A 21,184-nucleotide genomic window follows, 5' to 3' on the forward strand; every position below is an offset into this window, starting at 1 on the left:
ATAGCTGTATATTTGATTTCCAGGTCCGCTTCCAGGCTGAACTTCAGGCAAATGGAATTGTAGCAAGATAGAAAATCTTAGCAGGTTGGAAAAATATTACCAACGGATCATTTTCTATTAGTAGCTAACTTTTCTTCAAGAAAAAAAATTGTCAAAGCTAAACGGACACCCAGAAATGATCCTTATTTAAGCACAAGTCAAAGTCGTGACACTAGTTTCGTATTGAAAAAAGTATGCTCTGTCTTTACAGAAATCAGGCAGCCCTAAGTTCCTAGGGAGGGCTAATTGAAGCTTGCGACTCTTTGTTATTCTAAAAAAACTTGTGTTCCCATTGAAAAAGAAGATGAAGATGACTAAAGACCAGCTGGAAAAGTTCAAAAGAGGTCTTTTCATCAAAACCTTAATGGCTGTGGTGTCAGGGTTTGGGGACAAAGCATTTGGGAGTGTAGTTATCAGCTGTCAAGCACCTGTTGTATGGATTTATGACACAAGTTACAGACTTTAATTTGCTTCCAATGAGACGTTGAGACTAGCTCCTTGAGCATCATAGATGACAGAATCCATTTTAGAAAAGCAAAGAATCACACTGAAGTGAAACTTTGCTGGTTTTTAAGTTGTTTAATTTCTTCTGAAATTTCACATTCAGTAAGCTGTGGCTATTGTTATCAAAAGTGCCAACAGTGATTATTCCCACTTTGAGGTTTTAGAGGAATTTACTTGGTAGGTAATTAACGAATAAGTAACATGTCTTTCCATTCTTTAGATAAAATATGGAGCTCCATTATGCAAGGCAATTGTTATAATGAGAGTCACAATAAACTTCAGCTTAGTTCCTCAGATCCTTATATCACTCCTGCATAATAAGTAGCGCCTAAGATTTTACAAATTCTGAAATGCAATATGATTTGCGTATGTAGAACTCAAAAGAGTTAGGTAGTATTTAATCCCATTCAGAGTTAAGCTTTATACATTTAACTTTGTAGTCTCTAGCAAAATCTCTACTTAAAAATCCCCGATGTAGAGTGAATGCTGAACCTTTAAAACAATTGCCTGGAGCATGTCACTGTCTTGCAAAGCAAAGTTTCTCAGTATTGTTTTTGAATTTTATTTCAAATAAAATCTGAAAGTGGTCGACATATAAAATCCTTAGAAACTTGTTCAGCTGTGTGTCACTTGAAACCCCTGATTAACCAGTAACCGGGCACCCTCTTCCTTCCAGTACATAAGCACCAACCGGAAAATAAGTCTTATAATTTATAATCTGTAAGAGATGAAATTAGCTATCCTTAAGACCATCTTCACGACAGAATGGAAGGGTTAAACAGACCTTTTGTCATCAATAAACCCTGGAGGTATGATCTAGACAAACACAAATTCCAATAATTCACATTCATAGGTAATCATTTAAAATCTTTACATAGTGTTCATAGAATAGAAGTATGCAAGACATTTTAGAAAGAGTGTCATTAAAAATAATTTTCGGGCTTCCCTGGTGGCGCATGGTTAAGAATCCACCTGCCAATGCAGGGGACACGGGTTCGAGCCTTGGTCCAGGAAGATCCCACATGCCACAGAGCAACTAAGCCCGTGCACCACAACTACCGGAGCCCGTGCGCCACAACTACTGAAGCCTGTGCGCCTAGAGCCTGTGCTCCGCAACAAGAGAAGCCACCCCAATGAGAAGCCTGTGCACTGCAATGATGGGTAGCCCTGGCTCGCTGCAACTAGAGAAAGCTCACGCAGCAACGAAGACCCAGTGCAGCCAAAAATAAATAAATTAAGTAAACTAATTAAAAAAATAATTTTATTTAGGGAATTCCCTGGCGGTCCAGTGGTTAAGACTCAGTGCTCTCACTGCCAGGGCCCAGATTCGATCCCTGGTTGGGGAACTAAGATCCCACAAGCCATGCAGCGTGGCCAAAATTTTTTTTTAATTTAAAAGTTAAAGAAATTTAAAATAAAAGTAAAAATTAAAAAAATAATAATTTTATTAAGAGAAAATGACTCAGTGCTAAAAGGGATATGTTACATTTATATAGGATATTTATATTGCCCATAAAATGAAGCACTACAGAACTTCTTTCAACCAAGACATTAGAGTGTCTAATTCATTAAATTGGCATTTTTCTAACAGTAAGCAAAATGAACTCCCTGCCCTCCTGGATCATGGGTGACAATAGGAGGAGACAGAGTGAACAAACAAACAAAAAAGCATAAATAGGATATGAGGTTATGGAAAGCACTGGAGGGAAAAATTGCCCAGAATAAAGGAGCTAGAGAATTCTGGGGTTTCCACTGGTGTTTGCTGTGTCATATTAAGTGTCAAGGAAAGGCCTCATTGACTTAAGATTCTTAACACATGCAATATTTAGAAAAAGGGTAATATCAAATCTTAAAATTAGCTAAAAATTGTTAAAGAAATAGAGAAATGGTATGCTTAGTGATCTCATTCTTAGACATAGGGGAGAGAAATAGGAAGAAAGTACACAGAATTATAATAAAATTCATTTGTTAAACACAAGAGTTACCAAATAAGTCAGAGGTTATTAATCACAAGTCAAGTAAAACTGTAGTATGTGCTTTGTTTTTGTAAGCTGAGAGCTGTTATGAAATAAGGAATAAAATAGGAGTCACAAAGTAGCCATTTTATTACCCAAAATCATACTTATCCATAGGCTTTTTAGTCAAGGAAGAAGTCTTTAGACCTCATTGTGTTCCAGGCACTATGTTCGATTTGGATGCTAGAAGGATGAATTTGACCAGTACTTGTCCCGGGGAAGTGCGCTCAGGCAGTTAGTGGCAGAATACACTTGAAGATAAAAGAATTACAATTACTCTGGTTGGAGATACAGAAGAAGTATACACTGCATGATAAGCCAGGCTTCCTGAGCTTTAGGTGAGTTGGACCTAAACAAATTGCAAGGAGGAGTAGGAAGCTAAAGATATTCTGGGCAGAAGACTTCCCACATGCTTTTGCATGTGGGAAGAAAACAGTGAGAAGCTAGATATGACCAGCTGTTTCTCTCCGTGGAGAAGTGATAGGATGTGAAGCTGCAGGTATTTGGATGGACAGGAGTGGCTTGGTATAGCATGACAAGAAGTTTAGAATAAAATCTAGGACTTGATGGAGACACAATCTAATTGAGAGAGAAGTGTGGCATAAGGTTGTTTTCAAGTAATGATTAGTTGAGAAATCAGAAAGGTTTTATGTATTCACTTAATTGATTAAATGTTACTCTATTCTTGTTGTTTGTCTATGACTTTCTAGAGGAAATGTTTCCAGTAATAGAACATAAACACAATAATGTAAAAAAGTATTTTTAAAGACAATAAGACCAAGTGTTGGCATGGTAAAAGAATGCATGCCAATCAATCTCTGACAAAAATGAGCACAATTAGTAAGTGTGTACAATTAAACAATATGAGAGGATATCTGCTAAAGCACAAAACTGCACAAAATAATCAATAGGTGAAAAACTGCAGGATCACAGAGATGAGAGGGCTGGGGTCGCTGCAGGATGCTTCATGAAGGGGATGGTAAAGGGAGCCTTCGAGGGGCAGAAAGTGTAAGCAGAAGAATGATGGGGGTTAGCACCGTAGGAAGAAAGACAGAAGTAACAGGAAGAGTGAGGGTGGGAAATCCATGGAGCAGCAAGACTCTTGGATGGACCTCAGAGTGAGCAGATTAGAGACAGTGGGAAGAAGACAGGGCAGGGCAGGTGAAACCAGAAATCTGCAAAGATAGCCTGATGGCTTGATGTGTGCAGCAGCTGTAGGGAGATGGGGCAAAGGAGGACTGAGTGCAGTTGGATTTAAGGCAGGTTAATAGTCTGGCAGTGGGTGTGCAGGGTGGACCTGAGCATGCGTGGGGTGAGCGGGGAGGAGTAAGGTGACTTTTGTTGAAGGATGCTACGTAGGTACCGCACTGTACTGCATGGATATATGGGTTATCTCACTCGATCCTCATAGCAGGCACGGGCATTAATTAATATGACCCTCATTTGATTCTCTAGATGAGGAAACAGAGGTCTAGGGAAGAAACTTGCTCAAAGTTAGACAGCAGATAAGAATGAAGTGGGCTATGGGCTCCAGTTCTGGGGAGCCCCCAGCCCGTGGCCCCTCCTCTCCAGAACAGTACCCAGTGTCTAAAACATGGCAGGCATAAGTTCTTAAGGACAAAATGTGGAATGAACTTCCTGTTCTCCAATCTATTTATATCTTAGATTTTTAAAATTAACAAAAATGACAGGTCCGTAATCCCATCAATTTAAAACACCAAGCAGCTCCATATTTGTAATGTTTCATGTTACTACGTCACTGCATGCACAGTATCAATACCATTCGTTTCTGTATTTTGTGTTTTAAGTATTTCAACAAAAAATTCTTTTTTGTTGTTGTTTAATGACTGAATCATATTTCATTGATTTGATGTACCATAAATAGAGTAAACTCTAAGATTTTTGGTTTGAGGGCTATTATAGAAAATATTGCAATGAATAGTCCCTTACAAATAGATTTTTGCTTCTCGCACAGAAGGACTTACAAGATCAAATGGTATGAACATCTTTTTGTCTCTTGCACACATTGCCATGTAGCTGTCTAAATGGCTCGGTGCTAATTTACAATTTAAACAGTAATAAATAAGAAAACCAATTTCCCTAAATAATCTCGGCTGTATTGGGTAGTCATTTTAATCTTTAGTACATGTCAATTCATAACTCAAAGATGCTGCAATTTTTTTTTAATTTCTAGCAAAGATGAACATTTTTTTCATGTGTTTGTTAATTACATTTTCTTTCCCACCTGAGGATTTTTTGCTCACAGTCTGTTAAAGCCTTGATGTTTTCCTGTCTCATTTCTTTTTCTCTAGTGTAACCCTGTGTGAACTCAGAAGAGAAGAAACTGGAGTTAAAATTGTGTCTCTGGCTGTGTTTATTATTTGGGCTTTTTTCCCCCTTTTACAGAAATACTTAAAGGAAATTATTGATGCCTTTGTGTATAAACCTCACCTTACTCTGAAATAATTGGTGTAGATCAAAGGAAGTAGAGGGATACATGCATAGTAATCAGCTGATAACCATTTCTCTTTTCTTTCACCTAGCAGAGCAGCTTTCACATCAGAGAGATCACACACATTTTCTCCTGATAGGCAGCCAGCTCCATTTTGGTGGGAAGGTGGGAGGAGAAAGCCTTATCTTCAGAGTAGAATGGAATCAATGAAAAGACCTGTCTGTTTGCTTTAAGGAATGGAGTGGAATCTAGTGGGGAAGGGAGGTGGAGAAGGGATATTTGTTTTTCCTTAAGTGGTTATAATTAAAGCCTTCCACCCAATTGCTCAGTGAACCAGAAAAAGGTATTTGTGAAGTTGTGTGTGTGTGTTTAACATCACAAAAGAGCCCTGCGGCTTTCTTTATAGAAAAACTTGCTCTCCAGCGGCACCTTGTGGGAAATGAGTCATCCTGCAACTTGGATACTTGACTTTATGATTTAACAAAATTGCTTCTGGTAGTTCTGTGTTCCTCCCCTCTGACCCACTTCCCCTGCTAAAGATCAAGGGATTTTGCAAAGAATTATGTCAGTTGTATTTCTGCATAACAGTCAGTGAACAGTAAGCTGTATCTCCATGTATGTATCCTAGATTGTGAATCAAACCAAGTAGCTAGAGTGATTCGTCATGTTGCATCATTAAAGTCGTCTTTGGAATGTCTAAGGTTATTCATTCAAGAAACCACTCATTCGAGGCTTTAAATTTTTGTTTTCCAGGTGGAAACAAGTTAATCAAGCAGCATTTTCGTCTGAATTGGGCATGGATCTCATTTGAAAAGGAATATTACTTGATCAATGAGGACTCCAAATTTCTAGATGTCGTGCTTAAACGTAGAGGTTATTTGGGAGAGACTTCCTTTATAAGTAAGTTTAATTTGCACTTCTGTCTCAAAACCCCATTTTTCTAGCAAAATTTCATAATTTTACTATGATTAAAAATGTTGGGCTTCCCTGGTGACGCAGTGGTTGAGAGTCCGCCTGCCGATGCAGGGGACGGGGGTTCGTGCCCCGGTCCGGGAAGATCCCACATGAAAAAGTTTAGTTTTCTGCTCTAGTTTTAAAGCTTAGGGAGATACTGACAATTAAAGGTTCTTTACTAAAGAAACATGCCAAAAGTTTTGTGCTGAGGCTAAATCAAAGAGACAAAGGCTGAAAAAATAGGAAGTATGTAATCAAAATATATACCTCTTCAAATCTTCTACCTACATATGATATTTCTCTGATATAAAATAACTTTACAAAATGACAGTAATCACTCATAAATTAAAATAACTTAAATGTCACTAGATCTTAGAATAGGCTTAGGCAAATCTGTAATTTATAAGATAAAATCCTGCTGAAATATAAATTTATGAAGGCTACTTTAATACTAAGTAAACAAAAAACTGTTCAGTGACCTATTAGACATTGAAGTGTAATTTACTATCTGTTTGTTGCCTTTGAATGCTCTGGTAGGTCACTAAAAGTTTCAAAAACCCTAACACTACATAAGAGTGCTACATAAAAGATAAATGTTGTGACTTTTCTTCCCAACAGTAAGGTGTTAAATACTAATCCTTTTCTGCTGCCTTACCCTTTTAAATAAAATCAACAAGGACCTACTGAATAGCATAGGGAACTCTATATGGGAAAAGAATCTGAAAAAGATTGGATATATGTATATGTATAACTGAATCACTTTGCTGTACACCTGAAACTAACACAACATTATAAATCAACTATACTCCAATATAAAATAAAATTTTTTAAAAAAAGAGTCAAAAGCAAATGAGTAAACCTTTTTTCAACTCCAAGCTCACATTCAATTTCATGTAAGCATAAAATAGAGAAAAGTAGGTATATTAGTCATTTTAAGCAGTAATATAATCAGCACAAAATATTTGGCATGGTGATGAAAAATAATAGCACCCCAGGTAATTATATTATTTTTGGTACCGTGTGTTATATAGACATCTAGGCTGATAGAATTTTCATGCAGTGAAAGAGCTTTCATTGTGAGTATCAACTAAGGTAGGAATCTAGGAAAATGTTGGCAGAATAAAAAGTTGATAACCCTGTGTTTGTTTCCAAAATGATTATTTGAAATTTTACTGGTCCATGAAATTCAAAAGCCTTAAACAGTAGATCCCTATCAACACACACACACACACACACGCATATTCTACACACCATACTTTTGCCATGAACTCTATCCCCACCCACCTGCCATGATTTCCACTGATGCTGGGATGCTGGATATTAATTATCCCTTATTTCAAAAATGCTTTTTGTTTTTTAACTTTAGATGAGGGTTTTTCACATTATGCTTTACTGACCCCTCAAGGCTATTCTAGCTTCAGGAATGCTGGTCCACCTGCAGACCCATCTGGCAGCTCTGCTTTTATCATCTTTATTTGCCTGTGCCTCTTTGTAGGTGGTCATTTACAATCTGTGTTTAACCTTCTAGAGCACAGTGAATGCTCTTATTGCCCTCAAAGAGGCATGTTCTTTCTGCGCACACACGTGTGCCCTTCAGATCAGGAATTTGATTCTGTCTTACATATTATCAGTCAGAGATGCACCTTAACTGTGCTTTGTGCTTGAATATGTAGCAGATAATTCACAGGGAAAGTAATAACTAAAAGACAGAGCACCTTAGCAATTCTTAAGGATGCTTTCATCTATTTGGGTTTTACCTAAATTCCCACTCCTAGTGAGTATATTTAGTTATTCACTCACATACGGCCCCTTGATAGCAATGGGAAAGTTAATGGTTGAAAAATATTTTTTAAATTATCTTTTCAGATTTTTCTCTCTGTTGCCCTTTTTTTAAGCTGAATGCTAAAATATTGAACGAGCCTCTTTTTTTCTCCTGAAGTTATTTTTTCAATGAACTATTATTTCCTTCAGGTGTGGAGATCATTCATAATTCTAAAAAGGCTCTATAGCTCTACTTGGTTAACCTCACAAGGTTACTTAGTAACCCAGGGTGATAGAAAGTTGGAAAGACTTCTGTGTGTGGCCCATACCCATCAATCATTGAAGATGGTAATAGAATTCATGCTAGGACTGGGAATGGAAAAGTCAGGTTAAAGCAAAGGGTAGCCCTGTAGAAGTTCTGCAAGGGACATGTTTTGTATTACTGTTCCCCTACAACCTCCAATTTCATGTATGGAGGTTTAGAATTAGATAGTTTATATTATAGCTAAAGACAGAATATCATTTACCTTCAGGCACACAGTTAATAAATCATGTATTTTGTATGTGTATTTTCTCAGAGATAATTGTTGATTTTATAACCATTATAATAACCCATTAATAAATTAAATATGTATTTGCATCTCACAAACAAATTTCACTTTCAAAGATCTTGTTGCTCCCAGTTACTGAACACGCATTAAACGCAACATATTCCACTAAGCACGTTAAGTATTTTACCCATCTCTTTTACTCTTTACAATATTTTTTATTTTTTTAATATATTTATTTATTTATTTTTGGCTGAGTTGGATCTTTTTTGCTGCACACGGGCTTTCTCTAGTTGCGGCGAGGAGGGGCTACTCTTCGTTGCAATGTGCTGGCTTCTCATTGCGGTGGCTTCTCTTGTTGCGGAGCATAGGCTCTAGGCTTGCAGGCTTCAGTAGTTGTGGCTCGCAGGTTCAGTAGTTGTGGCTCGCGGGCTCTAGAGCACAGGCTCAGTAGTTGTGGTGCACGGGCTTAGTTGCTCTGCGGCATGTGAGATCTTCCCGGACCAGGGCTCGAACCTGTGTCCCCTGCACTGGCAGGAGGATTCTTAACCACTGCGCCAACAGGGAAGCCCTCTTTACAATCTTTTATTCACTAACTCAACTAGTATTTTCTTGAGTGCTTGTTACGTGCCAGACACTGTGTTAGGTAATGGACTGTGAGGTGATAATAATGATAGCTAATTTATTGAGTTATTATTACAGACCAGCCCTGGTTCTCAACACCTTACATAGTCAACCCCAAGAAAAGTGGGTCATTATATCCCCCGTTATACAGGTAAGGAAACAGAAAGGTTGTCATATCCCCAAAGTTACATAGCTACTAAGGCCAGAAATGAGATTTGGCTCCAGGGCAGATTCTCTTAACTACCACCCCACAGTGCTTCTTAAATCCTCTGCAACCGAGGAAGTTAACTTGCCTATGATTTCATAGCCGCTATGTGGCAGAGGTAGGATTGAAGTCTAACCTCTCATTCCAAAGTACCTTGCTTAACCCCCATACCATTCTTCCATGCCACAGGAAAAGATGCAATTGTAGTTTCATTTAGTAAATCAGAGTAATATGTTTTGTTTAATAATATCTTTGAAAAAAGAAGCATAAATTTAAGCCCAGTTTATAAGGCTTTTAATTTCCAGAATTCTTTTTCCCCAATATAATAATATTTTTGTAATATGTATGGTTTACTAGCTGAATATTTGTATCTCCAAGTAAGAGCAAAAGTTTTGAACACTGAGTGTGTGACTGTCTTGTCTACTACATTAAAGTATGAACTAATCTGTCTCCTTCACAACCTATACACCATTTCTTCATCCTTTATTAAAATTGGGCACGTATGTAAGAGTGCCTCATGGAAGTATGATGTATTTAGTATGTATCTACCCACCCTCAGATCTTAATGCACATAAGACTTACATGGGGATCTTGCTAAAATGTTGGTTCTGATTGAATAGGTCTGGGGTAGGGTTTGAAATTCTGCATTTCTAACAAACGTCCAGATCTGGTCCATGCTGCTGGCCCATGGACCACACTTTTAGTAACAAGGTAGACTAGCCCTGCACTTAGAATAGGTACTATGTGTTAATTATGAAAAGGGAATCTTTATTTTTGACCCCAAGTAAATTTAATATTCCATCATGGTCTTATTGTACCTTTTAAAAAGGATGACATGCCCTTCCTTGTTTTCTCATGTTTGAGAAACATACCAAACCATTTAAGACAGCACTCTTTTTCATAAAATAGAAGTCCATTCCTCTTCACCTGACTAATCAATGGTATTGTCTATTTATACTTCACATTCAGTTGGGAATCTCTTTCAAAATCCACCACAAAATTACAGAAACAACTGAGATTTGGCTTTGCAACTTATTTTTTATTTAGGTTGGATGATCTGATTATCAGTTAGAAGTATGACTAGTTGGAACTAGTGGACATTCCTTGTATTATACGGAGTCCTTTTGGCTTTTCACTGCCTTTTGAATCTCCAGGAAAATAATGCATTGTTGATGAAACAAAACAAATCAGAAAAGTGAGCAGTAGCTATCAGAGGCCAAATAATAGATGCTTTTGCTGGTCGTACCACTGGGGATAAATGGTCAATGAGCCGCGTGTGTACTGGAACCTCAGAGAGAATGATTCCTTTCATCATCACCTTGGCAGTGAATCGTGGTGGATCCAAGAGGTGTTGACAGCCACTCTGTGAGCATTAGGAACCAGAGAGCTAACAGGAAGTCTGCAATGCTCAACAAGATACGTAGTGCTGAAATTCCTGGTTCTGTGCCCTTTTTTCTCTTGCCATTCAGTAAATTATGCTTCACCTCCTATTGAAAAAATGGAATATTTCTGAGATCTATAAGACAGAAATAGTTTAGTGAAATATTTACCTTCACCTTCATTTTAAGATGAAATCGTCAGTGATATATTCAGATGAAGAAATAAATATTCAAATTAATCTTGCAGGGTGGGATGAATTGGGAGATTGGGATTGACGTATATACACTGTTGATTCTAGGTATAAAATAGATAACTAATGAGAACCTGAGGAAAAAAACAAATTAATCTTGCATAAGCACCACAGGACAGAGGTTTTATCTGTTCTATCTGGCTTATAGTAGGCACCCAATGAACATTTGTGGTTGAATGGATGTTACTTGGTCCAGTTTCATTTCTAGTTTGAAGAACAAAAGGGCATTTTCTGAAAATAAGATAATTTTTTTCAGTTAAGTGAGAAATGGTACAAAGAATTTATTTTCAGACTTTTTAATTCTAATAGGCACAAGATTTTACTTTTCTCTTTTTAAATCTGTCTTTCTACCAACTTCTCTGAAAATGCCTATGTTGAAAGGAATATATTTGAAAATTATTCCATTAACTTGTATCATTAAGAGGTTCTGATCAGTACTTGAAAATATACTAGAACAAGTACTAACTGCAATTTTGTAATTTTTCTATGATGTTGAATTTCTTGACTCTTACTCATTGCTTTATAGATAATATATCTTATGATTTGAGTATGTGGCATAGTAATGGCAAATAAAGATGCTCTTGAAATGTACTTAGAGACTCAGGGATCCTTTAACCTTCCCAGCTAACTGAAATGGACCTTGAGTGAACCAACAGAGTACTGCTCATAATAACCATACATATTTAGCTCTCCAATTCTCTTCACATGGCTTCGTGGAATTCTGGAGTGCTCCACAAAGAGAAACCTGGCAATAGTCATGTTGACAAACACTGAATTAGATTTTTTTAAGGGTCCTAGTTCTGTTAAATGTTTAGAGAATATTATAATTTTTTATTATTATGCTTGGCCATTTACAGCTTAGATTATCAAAGAATTCTTTGACTCACAGAGTCTCTTGCTGGCTTATATTTTCTAGTTAGAGAATTTTTCTTAAGTTTTTAAAATATAACACATGCAATACAACCCATGCAAAAAAGTAAATGTGAAGAGTTTTTAGATTGTATGAATTTGTGGGTGTGAGACTATTTCAGAATGTGAGCATCAATTTCCTCGGTCCTGTTTTACAAGTGGTTCTAACACAAACTTAGCTCAAAGAATATATAGCAAAACAATAATGGGGCAAGAGTAGAACAGAATCATGGACTGCTCAGCACCTACAGTAGGACACTTTTATTGTAAGACCCATACCCAATTATCCATTTCATGGAATCAAAGCAGGATTTACTTTGCACTGCAGGATACAGTGACACACAAAAAGTTAACAACAGGAAAGCCTTAATAACCTAGTTGAAAATGAAATAAAGGAAATGATATTGTGTTTCTGTGAAGGTATTGGCTCAAGAGATGGGACTGCAAAAAAAGACAAAGACTTCAAGGGCAAAGCACAGAAACAAGTGCAGTTCAACCCAGGCCAGACCCGGGCCACGTGGAGAGTGCGGATCCTGAGTGATGGGGAACATGAGCAGTCTGAGACCTTCCAGGTGGTTCTCTCAGAGCCCGTGCTGGCTGCCCTGGAATTCCCTGCAGTGACCACAGTGGAGATCGTGGACCCAGGAGATGGTAAGAGCTACCATCAACTCACTGGTGTTGTCACTGGTGTTGGGTTTTTATGACAAAACACCTTATAAAGGAGGTTTTAAATTCAATGTTTGGATTTTCCATAGAGAGAACTTTCTAGATGAAAGGTTCAGTATTCTCAGATATGCTGATGGGAGAGAGAACCCAAAAATTAACGAAAGGAAGCTATATTTTTTCAAGTCAATGAACTACAAATACACATAAGATTATCAATATGTTCTTTCTCTTATTATAATTTTATCCTTTAGAACTGACGTCGCTCATCTCATTTTTCTAGAATTATTTCATGACTTTTTAAAGTCTTTTACATGTGTTTTAAAATGTGTTTTAAAATGTCCTTTAAACAAATGCTTTAAGCATTAGACCATTTGGGGATTAATTTGTTCTCCATATAACACTTTATTCAAATTTCTTCATATATTCACCAGCCAAAACTTTTCATTCTGCCATATGTTTCCACATTTGTTACATAATACCCACCAACCCACCCCCTCTCCTTGGTGAAAAATACCTTGCATCATTGCTCTTAATTTCTATTAGATCATGTTTTCTTGTCATTGCACACCCTTGACTGATGTTGGTTAAAATGAACCTCACTGATTTGAGTGTAAATTGACCTTTCCCTCCCCTGCCATACTCCTCCAGTCCTGACTTGTCTCAATGCAGCCAGGAAAAAAAAAAGGTTGAATTGGCCTTTTGAGGGCTGGCATTTATACAAAGCTTGGTGAGCCTCCTCTAAAGCTGAAATTCTGTCAGAAGACAGACGTGACTTTCTTTTAAACTGCCAGCCTATTTATTTCATTAGTCAGAAAACTCTTAAATGTTCTGTGAAGATAAATTCTACTGAGTACGTGAAGCGGAGACATATGTGGAAATCTCTGGGTTTAACAACTGAGCATAATTAAGGAGAGAGGATAAGAGAACTGGAGTTCGGACTCTGTTTGTTTAACTAACATCTCTGCCTTTAGTTGAATATGAACTTCAGTTATGTTTATCATTTCCATTAAAGAACAGAAGGGAAATGTTAATTAGCATTTAATTACATTTAATTTTATCTGCATTATCTAGGAATAAACAATTAAATTTTCTTCTAATCCTGAGTTTGGGGTAAGTGATAGCATAAGAAAGCTTTTCTCTCTTTTGAACAAGCCCATGACAGCTTTAATACATATAAACTGGCCCATTAGTTACAGTTTGTTTGAAGCCATTTCTTGATGTTTTATTTGCCCATTGGTATAATTGCCATACTTGACCTCAGGAATAGGACACTTAAACTCATTTGTGCCTTCTTATTTATAAGCCCAGAGCGACACACAATACTCCCTATCCGTAATAAGTATGAGAAGTGGGATTTTAAAAACAAATACACACAATACACACACACACACACACACACACACACACACACTCCTTATATAATCTATACTCTTGAAGGCTACCAAATTAAAATTTGCCACAATTTTATTTTAGGTAATGTTCACCTGAGTTGTCTTGGCATTTTCTAGATGAAGTTCAGCCCTATTCATTCCAGGCCATGATCATCCCTATGATGGCTGACAAGTGTGCTGGTACAGCAAATGCCTGGTATAGTCCATGTCTTGTTGAAGATCAGTGGTCTTGAAATGACAAGACATGGGTTTGTTTCCCAACTCTACAATTTATAGTTGTATGAGATCTAATATCAAATCAAATGGCTTTTATGAAGATTTAGTTTCCTAATGCACACAATAAGGAAAATTAATTATTCTCATGTTGCAGCATTCTTATGAGAGAGTTCCATACAACATAAAGCAAAATACAAATATTGTTGTTATTTCTAATAGCATAAATACAATGTCAGATTTCATATTAAGAGATTAAATAACCTTTTTTCTTTCCACAAAGGATCACTTTCCCAACCATTTCAAAATTGTGATTATTTTTTTCTACACTCGCTTGTAACTCTTCACGTGTGAATTCACTAGTCTAGGAACCATTGTGCCTTTAATCTCTCCCTCGGCTGCATATTAACTCTAGGATATGTTATGAGATTTTTTTTGCATGTATTAAAAATGTATCCAGCTCTCACTTCTGCTGGAGACAGCACTATGTATTGGGGATGCAAAGATAATGGGATACAGTCCCTTCTATCAAAGAGCATATGGTCTAATGGGAAACAGAGCCCTGTAAATAAGTTATGGTGGCAGACTGTGATGTAGTATCAACACAACAAAGAATGAACAGAGTGTTACGGGAACAAGAGGGGGAATAATCAACTCTGCTTTATCTTAGGCTGGGAACTGCTTTTACTTATGAGCCAGTTTATATAAACACATGCAAGTACACACTTTTGCCAGTACTTTACTTACCAGTAACTGGTACTGATAACGATAATAATTGAAATTCATCGAGCACCTGCCGTGTGCCAGACAGTGTACTTAACACATTACATACATTCTTTCATTCACTCCTTTACCTCACTACCTTTCAGTCATACGTTTAACTTGATGTTTATAGTATGTTTATCGGATGCTCTCAATTTCACATGAGACAGATTTTAGAACATTTGTTCCCAAACTTTATGACAAAAAAACTTATGAACATAAACTTTCTACACACACACACACATATACATACATACATACATCATGGATTCTCACATGTTCATAATTATACTCTTATCATGCTCTTCCTCGATTTATGTTTTTAAATTACATAGTCCTAGTCAGGTAGAGCTTTTTAATGACTATGACTTTATTCAATAAATGAGTATCTACGTCTACCGCAAAAATAACAAACACCCTTAGGTGCTTATTTATTTAACTCGAATCAACACTCAGTGCCCATATGGACGCTCTGTAATGCTTGACATGCCTCCAGATGTTTGTGACTCTCTGATTGGGCACCATGGCTCTATCTATAATCAATAAAGTTGACTCCTCTCTAAAGACTGGTGCAGTCGTTGTGTTTTCCTGCATCATCTGTGCAAGAGTGCAGCCTGACTCGAGGGGCAGACGCCAGTGAGAGCCTGGTGCAAGTGCACCCCCTCCCCCTCCCTCACAGCCCTGGACTGGCCATGGGTAGAATGGAACCAAAGCTCCCAAATGGCCACACACAGATCTCACAGCCATGCTGGGACCTGCCCCTGCCCATCTGGGAGGGGCCACCCGAGCGCAGTTCAACTATCAGATGGGGCTTCGGAAGCCCACATTTTTGTCCAGAACAGACTTACTTTGTTGCATAAAAGTGGAGACTGAAAAGGAGCTTTTGGTACTATCCAACAAAATGCTGTTGGAGCACAAAGAGGGAATACAGCGTTCTGCCACGATTATGGAAATCAATAACTTCCTAGGCAAATGGGTTTAGTCATTGATTAAGTAAATCAATAAATTCAATTTCCTCATCAATTGAAGCCTGGGGTACAAAGAGAAAATCTAAAATAAGCAGAGAACAGACTGCGGAGCAGAGAGGTCAGCCTCTCTGTGTCACACCCCCTGCGCCTCCAGGTGTTTCTGCAGCCTCGGGGTGCACCCCCGTGGGAAACCTGCTACTGTTACGATTGTCACCCCTCTCCTTCATCCTCCTCTGTCACTTTGCTGTCCTCCCTTGTTTCACTTTGATTCCACAATCTCCATCTTTTGCATATGCCCATAGAAAGTTCCAGCTGGGCGGGGTTTTTAAGTGCATGAAATGTTTAACTCCTTTTCTGGATGAGGAACCCAAGAAATTGGGCCACCTTTTAGCCTCTGCCTAAGTCAACCACTTGAAAGCTGTTTTATTTGGTTTTCTTTTAGTATCGACAGAGATGGGTGAAATTACGTTTCATTTCAGGGGATGGGCACTCCTCTGCGAAATTCCATTGAATGGTAACAGTTGTCTTCTGTTAAAAGATCCGCTGCCACTAGGCTGGATTGTGATCAAAAGCAGACAGCGGATTTCCATAAGACAAGAAGGGCTTTGAGGAAATTTCAGATCACTGTTATTCCTCCTGCCCTGTTTTCTTTTTTTCTTTTTTTTTTATTAGTTTCTGCTTTATAACAAAGTGAATCAGTTATACATATACATCTGTTCCCATATCCCTTCCCTCTTGCGTCTCCCTCCCTCCTACCCTCCCTATCCCACCCCTCCAGGCGGTCACAAAGCACCGAGCTGATCTCCCTATGCTATGCGGCTGCTGTCCACTATCTATCTACCTTACACTAGGTAGTGTATATATGTCCATGCCTCTCTTTCGCTTTGTCATCTAACCCAACTCAGAGAAGTCTGAAAGGATTATTCCTTAGGCAAAGGGTTTGATAATAATCATCATACCAATCTCTCCCATACTGGAGTGCCTGCTGTGAGCCAGACCCTGCATTAGGACCTTTACAACCATATCTCACTCCAACCTTATGTTTACAACTCTGCATTTTATATATCAATTTCCAAATGAAATCTCTGAGGCTCAAAGAATTTATTTTCCTAAAGTCCCCCAGCTGATAAGTGCCAGAGCCAGTGTTTGAACAGACAAATATATATATATATATATATATATATATATATATATATATATATATATATACACACACACATGTATTTCCTCCAAAGCTCTTCTCTTTCCTGAGTTATACAGTTGCCTGTCATTTCACATGAAGAAATAATGAAATAATATCCAAAATCATAATTAAACAGTATATTTTGCCATAGCAGCATTGTTTCACCTATTCTTCTATATAAAAAAAGAAAAGTAATTCCTTTTATTCTTATTCTATTATCTTTTGTCTTTATACATCAAGCCTCAAATATATGAGTATAGGTGAATAAAAACAAGTGTTCTAGGAAAATAATCAAGACCACTTTAACCCTTGCATGACGTATCTGTGTGTTCAACAAATGTTTATTGAGCATCTGCTATATGCTAGGAATTCTGCTAAGAGCTAGGGATATACGCCTGAGTGAAGAAGGCACACTGACCCTGAAGCATCATATCACTCGGTGATTACATTCCACCAAATTGTTACATTTAACAATACAGATGCTATGTGTTACGATAAGGGGAGCAATCACAGTGTCCACAGAAGTATCTAACCTGGGATGAAGATTCTTAACTTTCTGTATACGAGGTTCCCTAACCGTGAGAAATTACACCATCTTTCCTCACTCTTAGAAGCATATAGGTATTAATTAATACAAAACACTTTAATTTCTGGGAAGAGGAAAATATGAAGAAATAAAACTTTTGATTTCATATAAAGATCCCTTTCCTTTTTTACTGTGTGTCATTTCTAACCAGTAAAATGACTTTTATGTACTTTATTAGGAGAACACAACCTTAAATATAGGTATTTGAGTACAGATACCTAGCAAACATATCTGAAGCCTATAAGTATTTTATGCAATTGTTTAGTTTGTACACTTGAAGTATCTGCAAACTTCTGATTGAAATGGGCTCATTCTGATATTTTAATGATGTCGAAACATAGCCATGAACTAGTGGATTAAAATATATGATCTCTAATCATTTTTGGCAGGACCAGGTTAGGTTAATACTATATAATATATAGTAGAGAATACACATACTATTCTAGAGGAAAGTAGAGCTTATATCTCAAGAACCCTGATCTTATCGGAGACAAACAAAAGGCAAACTTTTGTGTGCTGAGTGAACCAAACACATTTCGTGAGGTAGAATTCAGATGACATAGGCTGACTACTATATGAAATTCAAATATTATTACTTTTAAATTTTTGTACCATCAGAAATGTTGACATAAAGAGATCACTGGCTAGCTGATATTTTGACATGAGCGTGCTAAAACAGAAGGTCCAGAATTAATGAAATGATAGTCAGTTGCAGCTGATGCCACAAAAATGATAAAGCATGCAAGAGCTTCAACTTCAGTGAGTGTCAAAGCTTTCTTCTTTTTGAACTCTATTGCTGTGCAGCATGGGTCATTGTCTTAAGAGAAAGAAAAATATTAAACACTTGTTCAAAGGACAAGCACACATTTCTACATTTTTGGCCCCAAAAAGGTAGATAAGGAAAAAGGTGGTGCAAAGTAAAACTGTTTCAGTGATGGAAAACTTTCCAAAATTTTCTACATTCATAAAATAAAAACATTTAATGATATGAACAAAGATTACTCAGAGATTCACTCTAACCAAAGTATTAGCATAGTGCTTCAGAATAATTTTTGGACCTCATGGTATCCTGATGTGAACTTGTAACACTTATTGTCATGTGACTTAGATATGTTTTCATTATTCTGTTCTTTTAAGTTCCTGTTAAACAGAACTGATCTCCCTGTGCTATGTGGCTGCTTCCCACTAGCTATCTATTTTACATTTGGTAGTGTATATATGTCCATGATACTCTCTCACTTAGCCCCAGCTTACCCTTCCCCCAACCCCGCCGTGTCCTCAAGTCCATTCTCTACCGTTATTCCTGTCCTGCCCCTAGGTTCATCAGAACCATTTTTTTTTTTTAGATTCCACATACATGTGTTAGCATACGGTATTTGTTTTTCTCTTTCTGACTTACTTCACACTGTATGACAGTCTCTAGGTCCATCCATCTCATTACAAATAACTCAATTTTGTTTCCTTTTATGGCTGAGTAATAATCCATTGTATGTACTTTTAATCATTAATCATTCAAAAGGAACACGCTTGGGGTAAAAAAATAATAATAATAGAGTGGACATTACAAGATCTGAGTTGTAGTCCTGCCTCGACCAGTAAGAGTCCTTGACAAATAATTTCAACTCTGTGGGTCCAAGTTTCCTCATCAGAGTCAGAGGTGAGACAAGATGACTTCTGAGGCCTCTTCTAAGTCTAAAAGTCAACTACTCCAACAGAAGGTGGAGATCTTCCCTGAGAGAACAAAGTTGGATTTAAAGGAAGTGTGTCAGCAGCACTTATTAATTGAGAAAAAAAAAAAAAGCAATTACTGGAGATAAAAGCAATGTTGGGGTTTATTTCTAGGTTAAGAATTCACTAGCCCGGAGCCTACACACTCTATACCTGCTTCTTCTCCCCTGTCTTCCCCCCTTCCCCTCACACTGCGCTATTCTAACAGAATATGCCAGGGGAAATTATCAGTCATGAGAGCAATTAATTTGCACAGGATTATGTCATATGTAAGACGCTCAGACAAAAACAATTGTGTTTTCTCCTTAGAATCAACTGTATTCATCCCCCAGTCTGAATACTCCATCGAGGAGGACATTGGTGAACTGCTCATTCCCATCAGGAGAAGCGGAGATGTGAGCCGGGAGTTGATGGTGATCTGTTATACGCGGCAAGGTAGCTCGATTTGCGAATGAACTGAAATGTCCCCGCAAAGATATAAATAAGCCTCTTTAACATGTTGGAGGCATAACATTATGTCACGAAGGTTATACTTTACTAGTCCAGTTTTCAAATAGGAAAAAAGCATGCACGCGGACGTCTTCCTTCACTATGGCACCTTTGAGGACCTGGAAGGACTCTGCTGCTTATTGAAAACATTTCTGATTCATTTGGTTGCTTTAATACTCAAGGCCTTTGGGGGTATAAGAAGTTGAAGCTCCCCTCTCTCACTCAAGCCTGCTCAAGTAGAAGGGGGTTATTGTTAAAAACAACAACCAAAAAAGAGGCAAAGAAATGCATACCCAAGGAAAAGAAACTAATTTGAAACTGGTCTGAAACTCGTAGCAACCAAATTTCAAAACATTTGTTTTGCTCATTGAGTAAGCACCCTCTGAAAGGTGATTTTATGCAATACAAAATTAAAATTAATACATAATGCTCATTAATATACTAGATACCTTTCTAGGAAACAGGTAGACTTTTCTAAGAATGTAAAAGAAAAGGTCATAAATGCATTTGACACTGCAGACTTTCATTAAAATTTTCATTAACATATGTGAGTTGAAAGGCAGTAAAGAATAGCAGTCAAAATGCAAATTTCAGGATCAACCTTGAGCTCTGGGTCCCAGAACAAGTGGTTGGACTTCTGTAAACCTCAGTTACCAAACGTGTAAAGCCCAATATAGTGGTTAAGAGGATTACGGAAGCAATGCATGTAGAGCGCTTGGCACTTTGCCTGCACACAGTAAGCATTTGAAAACTAAGCTATTATTCTGTATTATTGTGTTGTTTTAAAAGACCTCTGGCAGGAAGCAGAGGAGAAAACACTTGAAATGTACTATTTGTCAGATGCTGGAGACCATTATAAAGGTGACCCATGATGCTAGCAGAGTGTGGAGGAGTTATTGCAGTTTCCAGGGGTGTTCATAGATATGATGGACCATGAAGATGCTGCATATGAAAATAATCGTCTCTGGAGGTACCCTGGTAGTATGTTCTACATAAACCCCTTTTGGATTCTCTCTGTTTCCAGGAACGGCAAGAGGAACTGTGCCAACATCCGTGCTGTCCTATTCTGATTACATATCCCGGCCTGAGGACCACACCAGTGTTATCCGCTTTGACAAAGACGAGCGGGAAAAAATGTGCCGGGTCGTTATAATTGACGACTCCTTGTATGAGGAGAAGGAAACATTCCACGTTCTCCTGAGCATGCCGATGGGTGGGAGAATTGGATCAGAGTTCCCAGGGGCTCAGGTTACAATCATCCCTGACAAAGACGATGGTAAGTACTAATTTACCCCAAAATTATTCCTCCTACCAGGCGCACCAACCTCAGGCACAGCCTTCTAAACAGAAAGATAAGAGTGCAAAAGAATTTTCACAAGCACTTTTATCTTATGCTTGATTTTATAGCGCGATTAAGATTCTAAGTTGGCTGCATCCATCGATTTGTCTTTCATGATTCAGTATTTTCAAAGGGCAAAGTCACACCTATGTGTTTTCACCTGTGTACGGTTTCTTTTACAGCACCATTTATCATTAGGTGATTAAACTTTAAAAATT

General features: G+C 37.7%; 1 protein-coding gene across 1 annotated transcript in view; it reads left to right on the forward strand.

Annotated features, from left to right (window-relative positions):
* Positions 1-21,184, forward strand: part of FREM2 (FRAS1 related extracellular matrix 2) — a gene marked incomplete at its 5' end in the record, with an annotated part of 150,848 nt that overhangs the window by 62,445 nt on the left and 67,219 nt on the right. The window contains 4 exons of the mRNA XM_082601912.1: positions 5,764-5,910; positions 12,062-12,292; positions 19,448-19,573; positions 20,652-20,903. Coding sequence (XP_082458038.1) covers positions 5,764-5,910; positions 12,062-12,292; positions 19,448-19,573; positions 20,652-20,903 — 756 coding nt within the window. The remainder of the gene's footprint in view (positions 1-5,763; positions 5,911-12,061; positions 12,293-19,447; positions 19,574-20,651; positions 20,904-21,184) is intronic.

Source organism: Mesoplodon mirus (assembly GCF_964341445.2).
Source record: "Mesoplodon mirus genome assembly, chromosome: 17".
Lineage (NCBI taxonomy): Eukaryota > Metazoa > Chordata > Mammalia > Artiodactyla > Ziphiidae > Mesoplodon > Mesoplodon mirus.